Source organism: Epargyreus clarus, unplaced genomic scaffold (assembly GCF_041222505.1).
Source record: "Epargyreus clarus isolate Ecla_fem2 unplaced genomic scaffold, WU_Ecla_fem_2.2 ptg000006l, whole genome shotgun sequence".
In the NCBI taxonomy this organism is placed as follows: domain Eukaryota; kingdom Metazoa; phylum Arthropoda; class Insecta; order Lepidoptera; family Hesperiidae; genus Epargyreus; species Epargyreus clarus.
In genome coordinates this window covers 12,156,835-12,173,049 of record NW_027332214.1, presented here as the reverse complement: position 1 = coordinate 12,173,049, position 16,215 = coordinate 12,156,835, and the positions used below count along the sequence as shown (strand labels likewise).

The following is a 16,215-nucleotide window of genomic DNA, read 5'->3' as shown; positions in this document are numbered from 1 at the left end:
TTGATTTCAAACATTATAGGCAATAAAGGCATTTACGTAGGGATTATTATTGAGATACGTATAAAAAAATTATTAAAATTACAAATTACATTTTTTTACTTAATTCGTATTGTGATTAAAAGGGCCGTTGTGTGTTCGTTTGGTTGTTCTTCTCCGATAGATACTTTTAAAACCTGTTAAAATCACGTCTAATCACACATACAATAGATAGTTAAGACTTTACTATGCATCTCCTATAAATAAGTAAGCGTGTGACATCCTAAATAGCACCTGACATACCATCAAATTAGATTAAACGCAAACTTGTTCTAAGCACATAAAGTAATTAACGAATGTGATACGAAATCAATAAAGGATAAAAAGTGTAAAATACCGCTAAAGTTTTCATTTTGAATGATCTAAAAGTAATCTTTAAATCTGAATAGATAAAAATAATTAAATTTTGCTTAGATCGCTGACCCGAATATCCGATAGTCGTAAGTTATTTAATATTTTTAAATATTCGCGGGCAAAAGTAGTTAAGTTTTAAGAAATAGTTTATGCGGCACAAATAATAGCATTGTACAGCGGTTTGAAAATTATACAAATATAAACACTAAAACGTAGTATTTTACTTGTCCTCAGAGGCAGTAATTTAAGTTTGTTATCTGTTATGATTCATAAGTTAATAAATACAATTCGTAACGTACACTGATGAACAAAATATGTTTATTCATTCGGCAAAAACAATTGACTTGTATTATTTTTGCATACTGTAATGACATGTACAATAAAGCACAATAAATACTGTATACATAAATATCCGTGATAAATGCATTCATAAACATTATTTTGTTTTAGTCTAGTTACGATGTGCTCTAACCTTTTACATTATTATTTAATCTGTGTGTGATCACTTCCTATTTGTGTCGCTCTCAAGCAATTTTTAATCTGTTGGGTGCGGCGAGGAAACCATTCATTCATTTCGATTTTCATTGTACGAAGAAACTCGTAATAAGTTATTGAGCGTATTCAGACATTTTTGGAAATTATTGCACTTTGTGATTGTGATATTTAGTCCATAGCTGAATAGATTAGGCTTAATTATAAGTTGACTGTAAGTTTGTAAGAGTACTATTAGGAATAGATTTTGTATTTGACTATTTGTCTTTGACAGATTTTATTGAGCGTTCCGAGCGCAGTTGGGTTTCAGGTTATATGCTATTATAATTTTGTTTTTTCTCCTTAATACAACTCGTGCTCGCGTAAAATGGAAAGCATGGACTGCGGACAAGAAGGTACGTCTGCTGCGTCGACGCCAGTTGTTGAAAATGGTGAGTATACATTGCATTGTTAAAAATGCCGGCGCTTGGGTTTGCGAAAACGTGTTCTTTTGTCAAAAAGAAACGTGATATTTAGACTGAATTAATGTTATAGGGCCCGATAAGAATGTTACTGCAGAGGAGATGACATCGAGGGACTATTATTTCGACTCGTATGCACATTTTGGTATCCACGAGGAAATGCTCAAAGATGAGGTCCGAACGCTTACCTACAGAAACGCCATGTACCACAATAAGCACCTATTCAAGGGAAAAGTAAGTAACATTACATCTCTTTCTGCGATATAATATAATATTTACATAAATAAAAAGTGTAGAATAAAGTAAGCACACACGCGATTCATATTTCAAACGTCAATTTTGGCGGTCATTTTGAATGTTCCAAGGCCAAGGGCAACAGTTGAATGGCATCCAATTTTTTACATTAGAATTCAAATTCTTGTTATAATCGCTTCATGATGGTAATGCATAGTTTAATATAGATGACTTGAGGTTTCCATTTTTCTCTATTAGTAAATATGTTAAGAAAGAAACATTGATTAAATAAGAGTTAAAATCTTGTTGAGTCATTTTAACTTAGGAAGTTTTCGCCTATGGTGTTCGCATATTATTGTAAACAGTGTATGCAGGTTTTAAATTTTATTCTTATTATTAAAATTTGGTACATCACAACCCTTTGAAAGGCTTTGAAATCACTCACTATGTGTATTGCATTCACTATTTTATATTATTTATTAAATAGATATGATTTCAATATACCACATGCCATTGAATACATTCAAACTATTGTAATAGTCTATTGTTTGTAACAGATGCTAGCAGTACTCACTTATCATCAGGTGTTTTGTGGCATGTTTGTTTGCTATTTCAATATAATAAAAATATAGTTAAAATGAAGGTTATGATTTCAGTCATTATGTTATTCTGTTGTCACGTAACTTATGAACTTCTTATCACAATCAAATATTATTAAAACATCTTGCCTATAATAATAAAAGTTTGTTTAATATCATCTAATTCTTGTTCCCTACAGACAGTACTAGACATAGGATGTGGTACGGGCATCCTGTCCATGTTCGCAGCTAAAGCGGGAGCTAGTAAAGTGTATGCAGTGGAGTGCTCCAACATTGTAGATTACGCACAGAAGATTATAGAGGCTAATAACCTCGATGACACCATTCAAATTGTTAAGGGGAAGGTGAGAATATGTATATTCGTAATGAAGTCATTTTAAAGGTAGCCTCCTTTTTGGCTAGGGTCCCGCCAGAGGCACTGGCACACACTGTTATTGCTGTTGTGTTCTGTTTGTAAGGTATGGTAAGGGTCTTATCTTGTTATCTGAGGGGTTCCAACTTACTCCTTAGGGGTATCATAGCAGTTGTGGGCACCTCAAGTAAGATTATAATCTTAACTGGGGTTGATTACACTTACTTTTGAGTGGTCCGTTTGCTCACTTGCTACTCACATTTTATAAAAAGAGTAAGAGAGAGAGAATTTATAAAAAAAAATAACAGACACTGAATTTTGGTGTATATAAATAGTACTTATTGGGTTAAATTATATCATCTTAATTATAATTTAATCATTGTGCATTCCTATTCGAAGACTGGTAACAACATTTTGAAGCACTTAATATCAAATGGATTAGATGGATTTCCAAATTAGGATTATTACTACAGTTACTATGGTCAGTATCTTAGCATATCTTACACAAGTATACAGGAGGCCATTAAATCCACCATCCTTAATCCAAATCATATCAATTTCACATTTGTCTACTGCTTGATATATAAAATGTTACTTCACCAGGTGGAAGAGGTAGAACTACCAGTTGAAAAGGTGGACATAATAATATCGGAGTGGATGGGCTATTGTCTCTTCTACGAGAGCATGCTGGACACAGTTCTCTATGCCAGGGACAAATGGTTGAAGCCTGATGGCATGCTCTTCCCTGACAGGTTTGTTTCACCGACTGATTTGTTGATAATTTTATAACTAATGATAACATAAGCACTGATAATTCTTTCATTCCAAGTATATTTTGTAACCATAGTTTATAACTAATTTGTAAACTTTTAAACCGAGTTTATAAGTTATATTTCATGTACTTTTATAGTGATACTTATTACATATTTTTAAACTTTTTAAAAATCAATACAATTAAGTAAGCTAAGTTGCAAGATGCTATATATATGTGAGTGAGCAGGCACTATCCTGCCAGCAAAATATGTTTATAGATCAAAAAGTTATCCTACCTTACAAGCTGGAATTACACTAAATTTCATTGGAAAAGAATGAGTTTTTTGGAGATAAATATGTACCAACATAATGTCACATGATTAATATAATAATGATTGGGATTACACACATTTAGGTGCAACAACATTATTTGTCCAGATTGTTTTAAAATTTCCCTTATTTCAATTTAGATGTACGTTGTTCATCTGTGGGATAGAAGACCGTCAGTACAAGGATGAAAAGATCAATTGGTGGGACGATGTGTATGGTTTCAACATGTCTTCCATCAGGAAGGTGGCCATCTCGGAGCCTCTCGTCGATGTTGTTGATGCAAAACAGGTAATTGGTTTTTATAATTCTCTGCCAATTAATAATAATAATAACACAATTCGAGGAGTTTTTTTGGCATTGACTCCTGTTTTTTTTTTAATAAAAAAGTAGTCTAAGTCAGTGTTCTGCAAACTTTTGGTGTTCAAGGTACATCTAGGGAAACTAAAATTTTTGGAGGTGCACCACAAATTAAAAATTTGTCTTTAAGTAATATTAATCAACATTTATTGAAACCAAGAATAAGATGAACGAAACAAAACGCCTCGCTCGTGCGCTCGCGTAATTTGTGTAGGTATTTTACTTATACTTAGCCTTACTTTCCGCTGCACACCAACTAATGATCACGGTTCACCAGTGTGCCGTGGTACTAATGTTGCGGATCACTGGTCTAAGTTACTCCTTATAACATCAAAATCCGTCCACCAACTATGTGATTAGTAGGAACAATAACACAGACAATTTATTTGAATAGATAGGTTACCATAAAATTACAGTCACATGAGATTGCTTTAAGGAAAATAATGTAGATTTAATATGATATAAACTTGTTTAAAATTTCTTGTTATCTGTATAAATTTGTATCTGTTTATTGTGTCTGTTTATTTTTAGTTTTTATAATAGTAATATGTTATAATGTAATATGTTTGCAGGTCGTCACAAACTCTTGCCTCCTGAAGGAGATAGATTTGTATACTGTCAAGAAAGAAGATCTCAACTTTGAGTCAAAGTTCTATCTTCAGGTTAGTACCTCAAATTCATATATGTAATACCTTTTTATATGTTAAGTTTGATTTTATCAGAGTTAAGTTTGATTTTATCAGAGTTAATGTGATAGTCCAAAATTGCTAGTGTAGATAATCTTTAAGTTTTACAAGTGCATATGACATGTATAATAGTACAAAAAATCTAAGTGACAAAAAGTATTGAGATCCCGCGTGGCAGAGCGGTTACGAATCCATTTTGACATGGTCTAAGTAACAATTGTGATTAAAGTATAAATAAGAAATTTAGATTACTCTATTTGATTTTAGACTAAAATTTTATTATGTAACGGGTACTTACGATATGCCGTTTTTTAATTTATTTATTGCCGATATTTCGAGACCGTTGCATGGATCGTTGTTACGGCGAAACTCTTTCTAGATTACTCTTCTGGGTGTTTATATATTGTGTATGTGTGTGTTCATGTCATCCATGACTGAAGGAATCCATAATGTGACTTTGAGCATATAAAACATTATAAACACATATTTTAATGTGTGATTTAACGTTGTGTTGTGCAGGTGCGACGCAACGACTTCATCCAGGCGCTGGTGACGTTCTTCAACGTTGAGTTCACGAAGTCGCACAAGCGGCTCGGCTTCAGTACCGCTCCCGAAGCCCCTTACACTCATTGGAAGCAGACTGTGTTCTACTTTGATGAGTATATGACGGTTAGCGTTGGCATTTTGTTTTATGAATTTGAAAATGTTGTGAAAATGTTGCGTCATTGGTTTCATAAGAGAGTTCTTGAATAAGATGAGTTGGGTGCTTCGGCTCAACTAGAAACGCCTTATTTAAAGTTGTTGCGATTATTTAAGTGATAGTTTTCTTCTTTGGTATTTGGATATTTTTTTTCTTTGGTTTTGGGATTAGTCTTTTCTAGGCATAGTATTGGATAGAATGATTATTATTAATTAATAAACAATGCAAGTGGTGTATTTTGAGATATATGTGATTTATTTAGTAGAGTCCGCGTCAAACTTCTAGTCCGCTCTAAATATAGAAATGAGTCGCGTCACAACAGCAAACTGTAGATTTAAGCGGGACGAAGAGCGCTAGCTCCGTTAGTGTGCCCTTGCTGTTGCTACGGACTATGTTATATAATATGGAGAACTTTAGAGCGGCCTACGAGTTGGGCGCGGACTATACTTGTGTATCCTTGGCAATATTTGGTGTTATGAGCGTAGCATTACATTCTCCCATTATAAATTGCAGGTGAAAAAAGGCGAGGAGATCACGGGCACGTTCTCGATGCAGCAGAACGCGCGGAACAACCGCGACCTCGACTTCACTGTTGAGTTCGAGTTCAAGGGCGAGCTGTGTCAGGTGCAGGAGAAGAACCACTACCGCATGCGCTGAGCGCGCCGCCGCGGCCGCACACGCTACAAGGGTCGGAGGCATGTATAGCGTGGATACTGAGATTTAGTTACGGTATGCTCATAGGGTCTAGGTTTAATTATTGGTACCATTTGTCTTAATGTAAAGTTAGCTCGGGAATTGTGGTTTAAAAATAAATAAGTTGCCATAAACGTGCATTTTTCACGACTGCGATAGTTGCTTAAAAAATAAAATAATTATAGTTTAAAAACCACGCTAAAATCGCACATGGAAAATCGTTAATCCTGATTCCTGAAGACCCTGATGAGGAGAATGGGATAAAAAAATTTAAATCGTGTATTGTCATCGGTTCTTGATATTATTTCAAAATTTTAAATTAATCGCACCAAAGTGGGTAAAAATCGGTTTCAAAGATTCTGTTACATACATAGATACAACCCAAGCTAATAAAAGCGTGTTAATTAAAGATGCAATTATGAAAATTTCAATATTCAATGTTATTCATGCAACTAAAAGGAATGTAATGTGACATCATGTTTTGAAATCACTTGAAGCGAATTAGAGAAGCGCCCATCATACTAACGCTCGAAAATATTACCTTCTTTTTGGCGCAGTCTAAAAAACTGAACTAGGTATCAGTTCTTCCATCAGTCTTAAGTGACCACACACAAAAAAAAATGGTGCCAATTTTTAAATCGTGTTCCCTTTGCGCCGGGACGTGAATCTGAGCACACGCATACATATCTTTGATTTACCTAAGCTGTAATGAATGTTCGAACATCAATCTTGATCATGATCGCAAACTTAAAATAGTTGTAGATGCAATTTAACATTACTTGCTAGATTACATAACAAAGCATTAATATTTAGTTAAACATCAACTGTATTATTTTGTTCAATACGGTAAAAATTAAAAAAAGTACATCAGAGTACTAGTAAAATTACAAATTTCAATGTTGGTTCAGTGACAATGAGGCGTCGCTTACAAAAGTTACTAACATTAGGCACACTAACTTAGTATTCAGGGGTTGTAAAGTATCTGGCCGACCTCGGATCAGATTCTTATCCGACTTGCGGTTGATTACAGATGTGTATGGCGGCAGTGATTACTGTATAGCGTACTCGGTACTTCGGTATTACTTTAAAACTAAAGATTAAAACTAAAATGATTAATAAGTAAGTAACATGTTCCCCACTCAGGATTTTTATTTTAAATTAAATGTGATATGATCAGATTGATGCGTTTGATAACTCATTACAGATAAGTGTAGTGCACGAGAGGCAGAACACTCTGAATGAATATGCATCTTAAAGCGATTCGTATACGGCCGCCGTGTTTTTTATTCTATTAATAAGAGTTTCGTAACTCTTCGATGTATTAAGCGTTAACGTGACACTATTAAAATGGACTATGTCATTAATAATATAGTGCGTTTTTAGTAAACGCGATATTTTTAAGACTATGTATGTATCTAATTCTCCCCTTTCGTACGTTCCGCCTGAGTCGGAATTCTCATCCAGTTTAAGAACATTGTATAATATAAACCCTTTCTATATGTAATAATGATCATTATTTAAGCAGGCTTTGATTGTACAAAAGCCGATTTTAAGTTTAAGTGAACTGAGTTCCTTATTATTTGTTCATTACAACTCAGGTTCATCGACTGTTGGATTAAGAGGTGAAATATAATTAAAAGGAAATTAATAATGCCAGTGATTCAGTAATATTAAATAAGTCACATTAATTCTGATAAGGAATTTTCACACTTTGTAACCAAACGATTTATATAACAGTAGTAAGTGTAGATTAGTAGCGTGTCTGCAAAGTGACTTAAGCAATATAAATATAAAATAGCTATTATTTTACAATATGGAAGGATTTATTTAAGCGTAAAGGTAAGACAGTAATGTTACGTACCAAAATAAAATAATGTTAATATAAATTGCAAGCAAACGAATCTGACCACAGTGAATTTTTCTAACTTTTCTTATGAACTAACATTTAAAATATCGATAGAATAGGCATTCTGATCAAATTCAGCTCATCGTAGGAGTTACTGATGGGAGATGTCTAGATATTTAGGATTTTTATAACTAGTAAGTAAGATTTTCAAGTACCCTTACTTAAGTCACTTTGGAATCATACCACTAGAAGTAAACATGTTATAATTATTGGATATTGTACTATGTAGAGAAGGAAATTGAAATTCCTTATCTAATATAGCCTAAGAGAAGCCGCAATTCTTTTGTACGATGTAGCAAGGTCGCATGTCTGTCTGTACGTATATGAATTCGAGGTGCATAAATGAGTAAGTCTATACTCTGTTGTTTTATTTGACCCTCCCTTTATTTTTCCTAGCGATTAGCCTAATTTTCGTGTTATTTGTATGGCGATATAATAAGCGATGGCGATAAGCGAATCATGTTTTAATTTGCTTGATTTAATTACAGTAGATATTTTGAAATACTACTTTTTAATCCGCTAAGTAATGATTAACAATTGAATCTTAAATAATTTTGTCAAAGTTCGAAAGACAATTTTACAGTTGTCGAATTTCAAATTGCAATTCAATTTATAGTTAATAACGACATCTGTTGAGAGTAACAAAAATTAAATAAATCTTCACCTGAGAATTTATACGACAGTGTTAGCTATTGTAATTAACAATTAATTATTACTTTGTGTGTGTATGAAACAAGGTATTTTACCCGCGGAATTGATATCGTCTATAGTTAGATATTATGAAAAGAGAGATTCGCGGTGATTTTGAAGTTCTCTAATATTCTAATAGATGGCGCTGGACGTTAACTAAAAGTAAAAAGGAATCACATGACTGAAGTAAAAATAAAATGCACTGAATTAAAATCTTACATTTAATACACCCTACGATATAAAATAATCAGACTAACATAATTACATTACTAATAATAAAATTGAGAAGAAGCCTCCGATAGTTGATTAAGCGACGACAGGCGCGACCGCCACTACGGGGGCCGCTATCGCGTTCTTTTGCAGGTCAATGCAGCAGCAGTTTGAGATCAGCTGGTACTCTTGACAGGAGTTCGCGTAGATGAACTTACAGTCGGACTTACGGCAGTGGAAGTTCGGCAGGACTGGAAACAGAAGTTGATTTTTCTAAGAAATTGAATGATGAGCCCTTGATGATGATTAAAATTGAATGATCACTGTCTACTCTATTACACCAAGAACATCCAAAAGTTATTATCTAAATAGTTGTGTATAAAATGAATCGTTTGCTGTGATTTTAAAATAATAGCTATATTAATTAACATCATAACTTATTATATTTATTTAGATTTCGTGTTAGACGACATTTTGTAACATTACGGGAAATCTTGGAAATTACTGAATTAATTTTGCCAAAAAAGTGGCGCATATCGGATTTTTTTAATATACATACAGGATTGTCGTTATGTACTGGCAAGAATGGGTCTTGCTTAAAATCAAGAGCATGCTTCAGTTGCTCCAATACTTACACGAAGGGCTATCACAACAGCACGAATCGTGGGCCTGCTTATGTGAACAGTAGCTGTAGACCGACGAATCACATAGGGGACATCCGGGGTGCGCTCCAGGTGGTCCCTCCACGTAATTGCCCCCTGGGTACCCGCCAGGGTAGTGTCCCGAACCGCCCGGGTACAAGCCAGAGCCGCCAGGGTAGTAGCCACCGCCGGGGTAGTTCCCACTGCCGTACCCAGGGTACTGACCGTAACCCACTCCGGCTCCTATCAAATATTCCCATATTTCTTTTAATCCGAAACCTGTTGGTGAATGGTTAATGGTGATGAAATGGTGTTTATGATTATGAGATTAATGTTATGAGGCGTAAGATTTTATGGGCTTCAAAAATAGGGCGTAGTGATGCATTTAAACGTTATTACTTATTAATGCGTTAGAACTTAGCAGAGGTGGCTCTTTTAGCATCGGCGATACGCGTTATGTTGATTGCATTTATGCTTGCTAATCATAGTTTGGCGACTTGTTGCGTTCAGTGGTATCGAAAATACTCGTTTTAGCATTTCTATTAGTACTGAATCGTGTTTTTTAACTTCCAAAAATAATTACTATCGGTCCTTAAACATGCAAGAGATGAAATATCTGATTGCTGTATCGAGTTTTCGAATCGCAGCTATTTAGTTGTTTATTTAATGGTGATCGCCTTCGATCACTAATGTGTGAACGCCAATGCTACGAGATGCATGAAGCATGAAGGTGGTAGAACCCTTTGTGGTTCGATTCCGGCGGCACCATCGCCACACCCATTTCTACCTAATAACAGCAGTGTTAGGCGCTGCTGTGCTCCGGTTTGAAGGGTGTGGTAAGGGAGACAGACATTTCCGAGGCGTTCCAGCTTAGTCTCAAGGGTAGCGGCGCATCTGTGGCCGACCTCAGGTGGGAATATCTAATCCTATCTGGGATTGATTACAGATGTCCATGGGCGGCAGTAGCCACTTACCATCAGGTGGAATGTATGCTCGTCTGCTACTCCTATATTATAAAAAAAAGAAAAAAAGCGTATCTGCAGAGGCCATTAGATTCGTATTATTTTGGTGATCTTGAGATGAAAATATTAAAGAAGAATGGTATTGAATCTTCTTTCTTGTTATTCTGTTGTTGTTCCTTGGTGAAGGAATAAGTCGCGTTTGAAGTTGGTTTTTGTTATGATCAAATGTTCTATCTCCGCATGAACTATTAGTAAGATTTGACTTGCCCATGGGTGAGGATTAGAAAATTAGACATAATGAATGAAAGTGCTGAATTAAATTATGATTGTAATATGCATAAGCACTATTATTATAGTGACAGAATTCGATATCAAACTTCAATCTTCGACAGCTTGATGGTGGGTAGACTAGTCATGGATTGCGCCCGCGGTATTATAATGCCCTACATACAGTTTTATAATGCCCTATCGTTACTTTTCTCCACGTGGACTAGCCGTATTTTCGCGTGTGCATTGTGAATTGTATAGGGACTACACCTCAGGAAGAGACCGTGTATATAATGAGGAACCCTATGACAGCGCTTTGCGTGTCAGTGCTAAGACGATCCTAACCTGCAGATCCATTTGTAACTTTTGGAAGAAAAGATCAGTGACTATATCTATACATATTAATCATAAAGTAAGGTAATCATTTTGAGTGTATATTATGAGGTGTTGTTAAATTCTTCTCACATGTGTTCTCACATCAGGATACCTATATTAACATTTTTCTTTCGACTGTGGTACTTATGTATAGTCCGCGCCAAACTGCTAGTCTGCTCTGAAGTTGTTGCGAGCAAGTGGAATGAGCTTCCTCCTGAGGTATTCCCGGAGCGCTATGACATGGGGCTCTTCAAAAAAGGTGAAAAAAGAGCTTTCATACAAGGCCGGCGATGCATTGGCGACTCCTCTGGTGTTGCAAATGTCCATAGGCGGCGTTGACTACTTTCCATCAGGTAGCACGTCTGCCCAATCGTTAGCTTAAAATATAAAAAAAGAAAGAAAAGTGTAGTCATATAATTTACTATGCGATTCATTTCTATATTCAGAGCGGACTAACAGTTTTCGCGGACAATACCTATGCTGTACTACGTAAAAAATAAACGCACATTTATAACACTCAAGAAATTAGTTCTAACCATGTTCTAACATTAAGGAAATACTCGCAAAGTAATGCGTTTGTAACAAAGATGATATCTTTTTGGGACGTAATTTGTGAGTAATTAATTCAAATTATGAAGATTTGGTTATGACCTTGGTGTTATACTTGGCTGCATGACAAAATATTTATAATATAAATGGAAATTAGGTGCAATTAATGTAACCGGATCTAAATATATTTATGATATTAGACCTTTTCATTCAGCCATCCATATAGATATAATCCGCGTGAAACTGCTAGTCCGCTCTGAATATAGAAATGAATTGCGTCGCCGTAGGAAATTGTATGACTACACCTTCTCGCAACAACTTCAGAGCGGACTAGCACCAGGGGCGGCTCTAGTTCGTGTAGCGCCCGTGTTCAATGAAGCCCTGGTGCCCCCTAGGCCTGACCCACCGCCGGCTATAACTATTAACTTTGCCATCGTAACAAGTTTTTTTTTTTCATATTCCAACAAACTATTTTATAAGTAGGTATAGGCCATTTAGGCCAATACGGCATTTGATAGCTGCCGCCAGCGCACTGGCTGGCCGCTTCTGTAATATCATTGTTGTACCATGATGGTCCAAGAAGATGCTCTTAGCTGTCTCAGGGAGCGTCGCGACGCCTGGGCGCGGACTATACTAAATACTATTTGAGAACTACTTATATTAAATACTATTTTGAACAGATTAAAAAAAATATTAATTAGTATTTTTTCTACTGGGCATGGTGGAAATGCTGCAAAGAGTTTTGGCCTATTTTGATAAAAACTTAACACTACATATTAACATTGGATATCATTAATTTTAGAGATATAACTAAACGACTAAAACAGTATTGTAAGACAAAATTAAGCAAAAACTGTACCCGTAGATACAGATAATTTTGTACCAGAATCTGCCCCGCAACTTTATCTATCTATCTATTAGGTATCTTATTTTCGGATTTTGCCCCCAAAAATAACTTGTGTAGATACATAGATTTGAAATTGAGGTCACCCCAAACCACTTTATTATACCCAGATGTCCAAGATGAGTTAATGTGCTTGTTTGAATGAGTGACGTGATGTTAGAAACAACCATTTACCGTTAGACTCACCGCCGATACGGTTTCGGCTTATTTCGTAATTTGACGGACGAACACCTGGAGAACGGAGATGTCAATAACAGATGATTTATCTGATGTACACAGTACTCTTAGTGTGAGTTTTTACGTTTTTACAAAAATAAATTTTGGTAATTGTTTACGTATTTCCCCATACATTTCCAATCAGCGCCCCTAGGGGATTGTATCAGAACTGACTGGAAATATATGGGAAATACGTAAACAAAAACAGTCATTTTTGTCAAAACGTAAATACTACACGACAGTACACAAAACAAATTGCCAAAAAAAATTAACGTCAATTTAGATTATTAATTAAATATTTAGCGCAGAAATGCACAAGTAGTCGCATCTTACTATTATTTAATTTCTTTGCAGTAATACTTTTTTTATTTTTTCAAATATAAATATTATGTAGATTAATAATATAGGCCAGGCCTATATGGTCCCATTAGGCGCCGTATTTACTCATTGCATCTTTAACATAATGATGATAGAGATATTACGTACTTTTATTATTTTTTCTATTTAATTTTTAATTAACTTACAAAGTTAACCATTCTATATATTACAATATATTACAATTTCAAAAATAATTAAAGTTTTTTACGTATAAGTATTAAGCTACAGAATACGTAAAATATTATTTTGTCATTGTTGCTTTAGTAAAAAAATGTTACATATGTATTTTAGATAGTACTTTTTTATTGGTTTGAGGAAGAATTAATTAAACAAAGAATTGAAACCCCTTTTGGACTATTACTTCATATAATTACTTTGGTACTTACAAAATTTTATCCGTAAGAATAAAGTCATCATTCAGTTTGAATATTAAATCGAAATTAATTTAAAATTAATATTAATTGTTTTAAAATGAATGAGACAATGAATAGTAAATTGACGAAAACAGTTTTTTCTGAGCTCAAAAAATTCTCCTTTGTCATTCACTTATAGTCATTAGCATAAAGTAGGTATTACATAGCTCTATAATTTTGAACAATTGACTCTACTTTTTAATTATTTATTCAATGTTCAAGAATTTACTTGTTAAGTAGGTAACCTCAAATATGAAACAATTGTATGATTTCGATATTTTGTTAGGTAAGAATTAAAATTCTTTGTATTTCGATGTATGTATGATGTTCCAATGTGGCTTTCTGCTACACCGACAATATAGCGCTAGTAATATTGTAAAATTACAGCGGTTGTTCAATCACGAGTTCACATTGTTTTTTTTTCGAAAAAAAAAGTAATATTCTAGTGTTAAATTGGAGTAGATAAACAGTTTCCATGATATTGATTTTCTTACATACGACGGCATATAGATTTTCAAATATTTATTAGGGTTGAAACAATATTTCTAATTATTTGTTTTTTATATATTTTTATTTTATTTTTGCCGTAAGACTGATCGCAAAAGGTGAATCGTACTTAATGATGCTTTTGCAAAAATTACTTGTTAAGTTAACAACCCCTAGATTGCTATATAAACTTTAACTTTAAATAATAAATGATATTGTTATTACGGGAAACTTGATGTTTGCAAATTAATTCTAAGTAATATCTTCACAGGCAATTGAGACTTGAACATATGTTCAATTGTTATTAATTATATTCTCTGACGATTTTTTACTGTCTCCATGTAATAATATATTGAAAATCTCAGCTACGTGCAATGAATATTTGTAAAATATTTACATTTTCCAAAACGAAATTAATGGATGATCGAAAAAGCAATTACTTACCGTAACTGACGCCAATAAGAGCTGCGAATACAAAAATAGCTAGTTTAGTCGCCATTTTGAAAACACAATAACTATGTAGTATATTTATATGTAAGACTATATATTCGCGAGAAGGTATGCGAGTGCGTTCGGTCGCAGATGGGAATCGAATGTAAATAATAAGTTGCAAGGAGGCTTCGTAGATAGCAAACCTACCGGTACAATGAAGCATATAAGTGTGTTTCCTTTTTTATGCGTGCAAATTCCTAATCCTTTATTGACAAATGTTCCACCTGTCCACTTTCTTCACCAGGCATTATAATTTAGTTCAGGACTCCATGTTGGTTTGAGGTTAGTAGAGTTCTTTTTGACTGAATGCCTATCACGTTTTGAGTAGGTACATGAACTTAGTCCGGAGCTGACAAACTTATGAGGCTCTTATGAAATTGCCTGTTTGACGGTTTATTTCGATGGTCGCAATACTAAAATGAGATATAGATAAGAACACTACTACACAGCATTTCAGCTTAGGTACGTCGGTGATACTACTGCGTTCATGTCCAGTTACAACAAATAGTCGGCAAACTAATAAATTAATACAGTTAATTAAAAAAATAGTTGCAAAAAATATGTTGAATTTACTTATTCAACTAAATAGCAAGCACAGATAATGTTATTAGTAGGTAAATATTTTTCCACGCGACTGTACTTCAAACGCATATTAATTCTGGTCCAAGGGTTAGTCCAGTTGTCCTTAGCTCGTTTAATGGGACCCGTTCTCTGCAATTATAATTTACCTAGGTTTAACTAGTCGAATAGCAGCAATGATAGCCTAGTGGTTAAGAAACGCGGCCCCTCGATCGAGGGGTCCAAGGTTCTCTGATTGTCAAATTTATGTGCGTATTAGAAATTAATTATCACTTGCTTAAACGGTGAAGGAAAACATCGTGAGGAAACCTGCATACCTGAGATATTTATAAAAAAAAAAAACTCAACGGTATGTGAAGTCTACCAATACGCACTTGGCCAGCGCGGTGGACTATGGCCTAATCCTTCTCATTCTGAGAGTGGACCCGTGCCCAGCAGTGGGACAGTAATGGGTTGATGATGATGATGATGAACTAGTCGAATAATTCATGACAATTATTTGAATACTAGGATTTTTGGGTAATTAACTAGCCTTATACTGTGGATTTCTTTCAAGGAAAAAACTTCTGTAGTTGGTTTCGTTGGTTTAAATTCTGTTAATTTTAATAATTCTTGTAATATTTGATGTTATAAACCGAAAAGCTGTCCGTTACAAATGTTTACTTTTGTAAGTGTATGTTAAGTAAGAGAATAGAAAGAAATTAAAATTCTGAAAACAAAATACCAAAGTTATTATTACTATTAGGGTCTGGGTTTGAATTCGAGATACTCTTTGGTTTTTTGAAGGACACACGTCTTATGAAACCTTATGGTCTGGAGCAACTCGAAATAAATGCTGTATTTGAAGCTACGAATTTGTAAATGATAATAAATGTTAAGTACGGAGATTCTTTGTCAACTTCTTCAAGAATGTAATAGGTACCTTTTGAAACGGTGACAGGTAATTGGCGTTAAAAAATAATTCTATTCAGAATCTAGATTAAAAATACATGATTGATTTATTATTACCACATTTATAAGTAACGATTTACCTATATAGGTATATAATATACGTGTAATGACACATAACATCCGTTTAGCTGGACTGCATCTGCGTGCAT

The 16,215-nt window shown here is 34.4% G+C and overlaps 2 protein-coding genes across 4 annotated transcripts; one reads left to right on the top strand and one right to left on the bottom strand.

The window, feature by feature from the left end:
- The first annotated feature begins 931 nt into the window (after positions 1 to 931).
- On the top strand, positions 932 to 7,948 carry Art1 (arginine methyltransferase 1). 2 transcript variants are annotated; one of them, XM_073074104.1, is made up of 9 exons: positions 933 to 1,096; positions 1,258 to 1,313; positions 1,417 to 1,577; positions 2,356 to 2,520; positions 3,132 to 3,280; positions 3,752 to 3,899; positions 4,541 to 4,630; positions 5,174 to 5,323; positions 5,868 to 7,948. In XM_073074104.1, the coding sequence occupies exons 2-9, from the start codon at positions 1,259 to 1,261 to the stop codon at positions 6,009 to 6,011; spliced, it is 1,062 nt and encodes a 353-aa protein (XP_072930205.1). In that variant the 5' UTR covers positions 933 to 1,096; position 1,258; the 3' UTR covers positions 6,012 to 7,948. The 2 variants fall into 2 exon arrangements, with proteins under 2 accessions (XP_072930204.1, XP_072930205.1); XM_073074103.1 differs by having other exon boundaries at positions 932 to 1,313.
- A 902-nt stretch (positions 7,949 to 8,850) lies between these two features.
- LOC140742984 (uncharacterized) lies at positions 8,851 to 14,648 on the bottom strand. 2 transcript variants are annotated; one of them, XM_073074106.1, is made up of 3 exons: positions 14,489 to 14,648; positions 9,489 to 9,773; positions 8,851 to 9,104 (listed from the first exon to the last, which is right to left on the bottom strand). In XM_073074106.1, the coding sequence occupies exons 1-3, from the start codon at positions 14,541 to 14,543 to the stop codon at positions 8,950 to 8,952; spliced, it is 495 nt and encodes a 164-aa protein (XP_072930207.1). In that variant the 5' UTR covers positions 14,544 to 14,648; the 3' UTR covers positions 8,851 to 8,949. The 2 variants fall into 2 exon arrangements, with proteins under 2 accessions (XP_072930207.1, XP_072930208.1); XM_073074107.1 differs by having other exon boundaries at positions 9,489 to 9,737.
- Between the last annotated feature and the right edge of the window lie 1,567 nt (positions 14,649 to 16,215).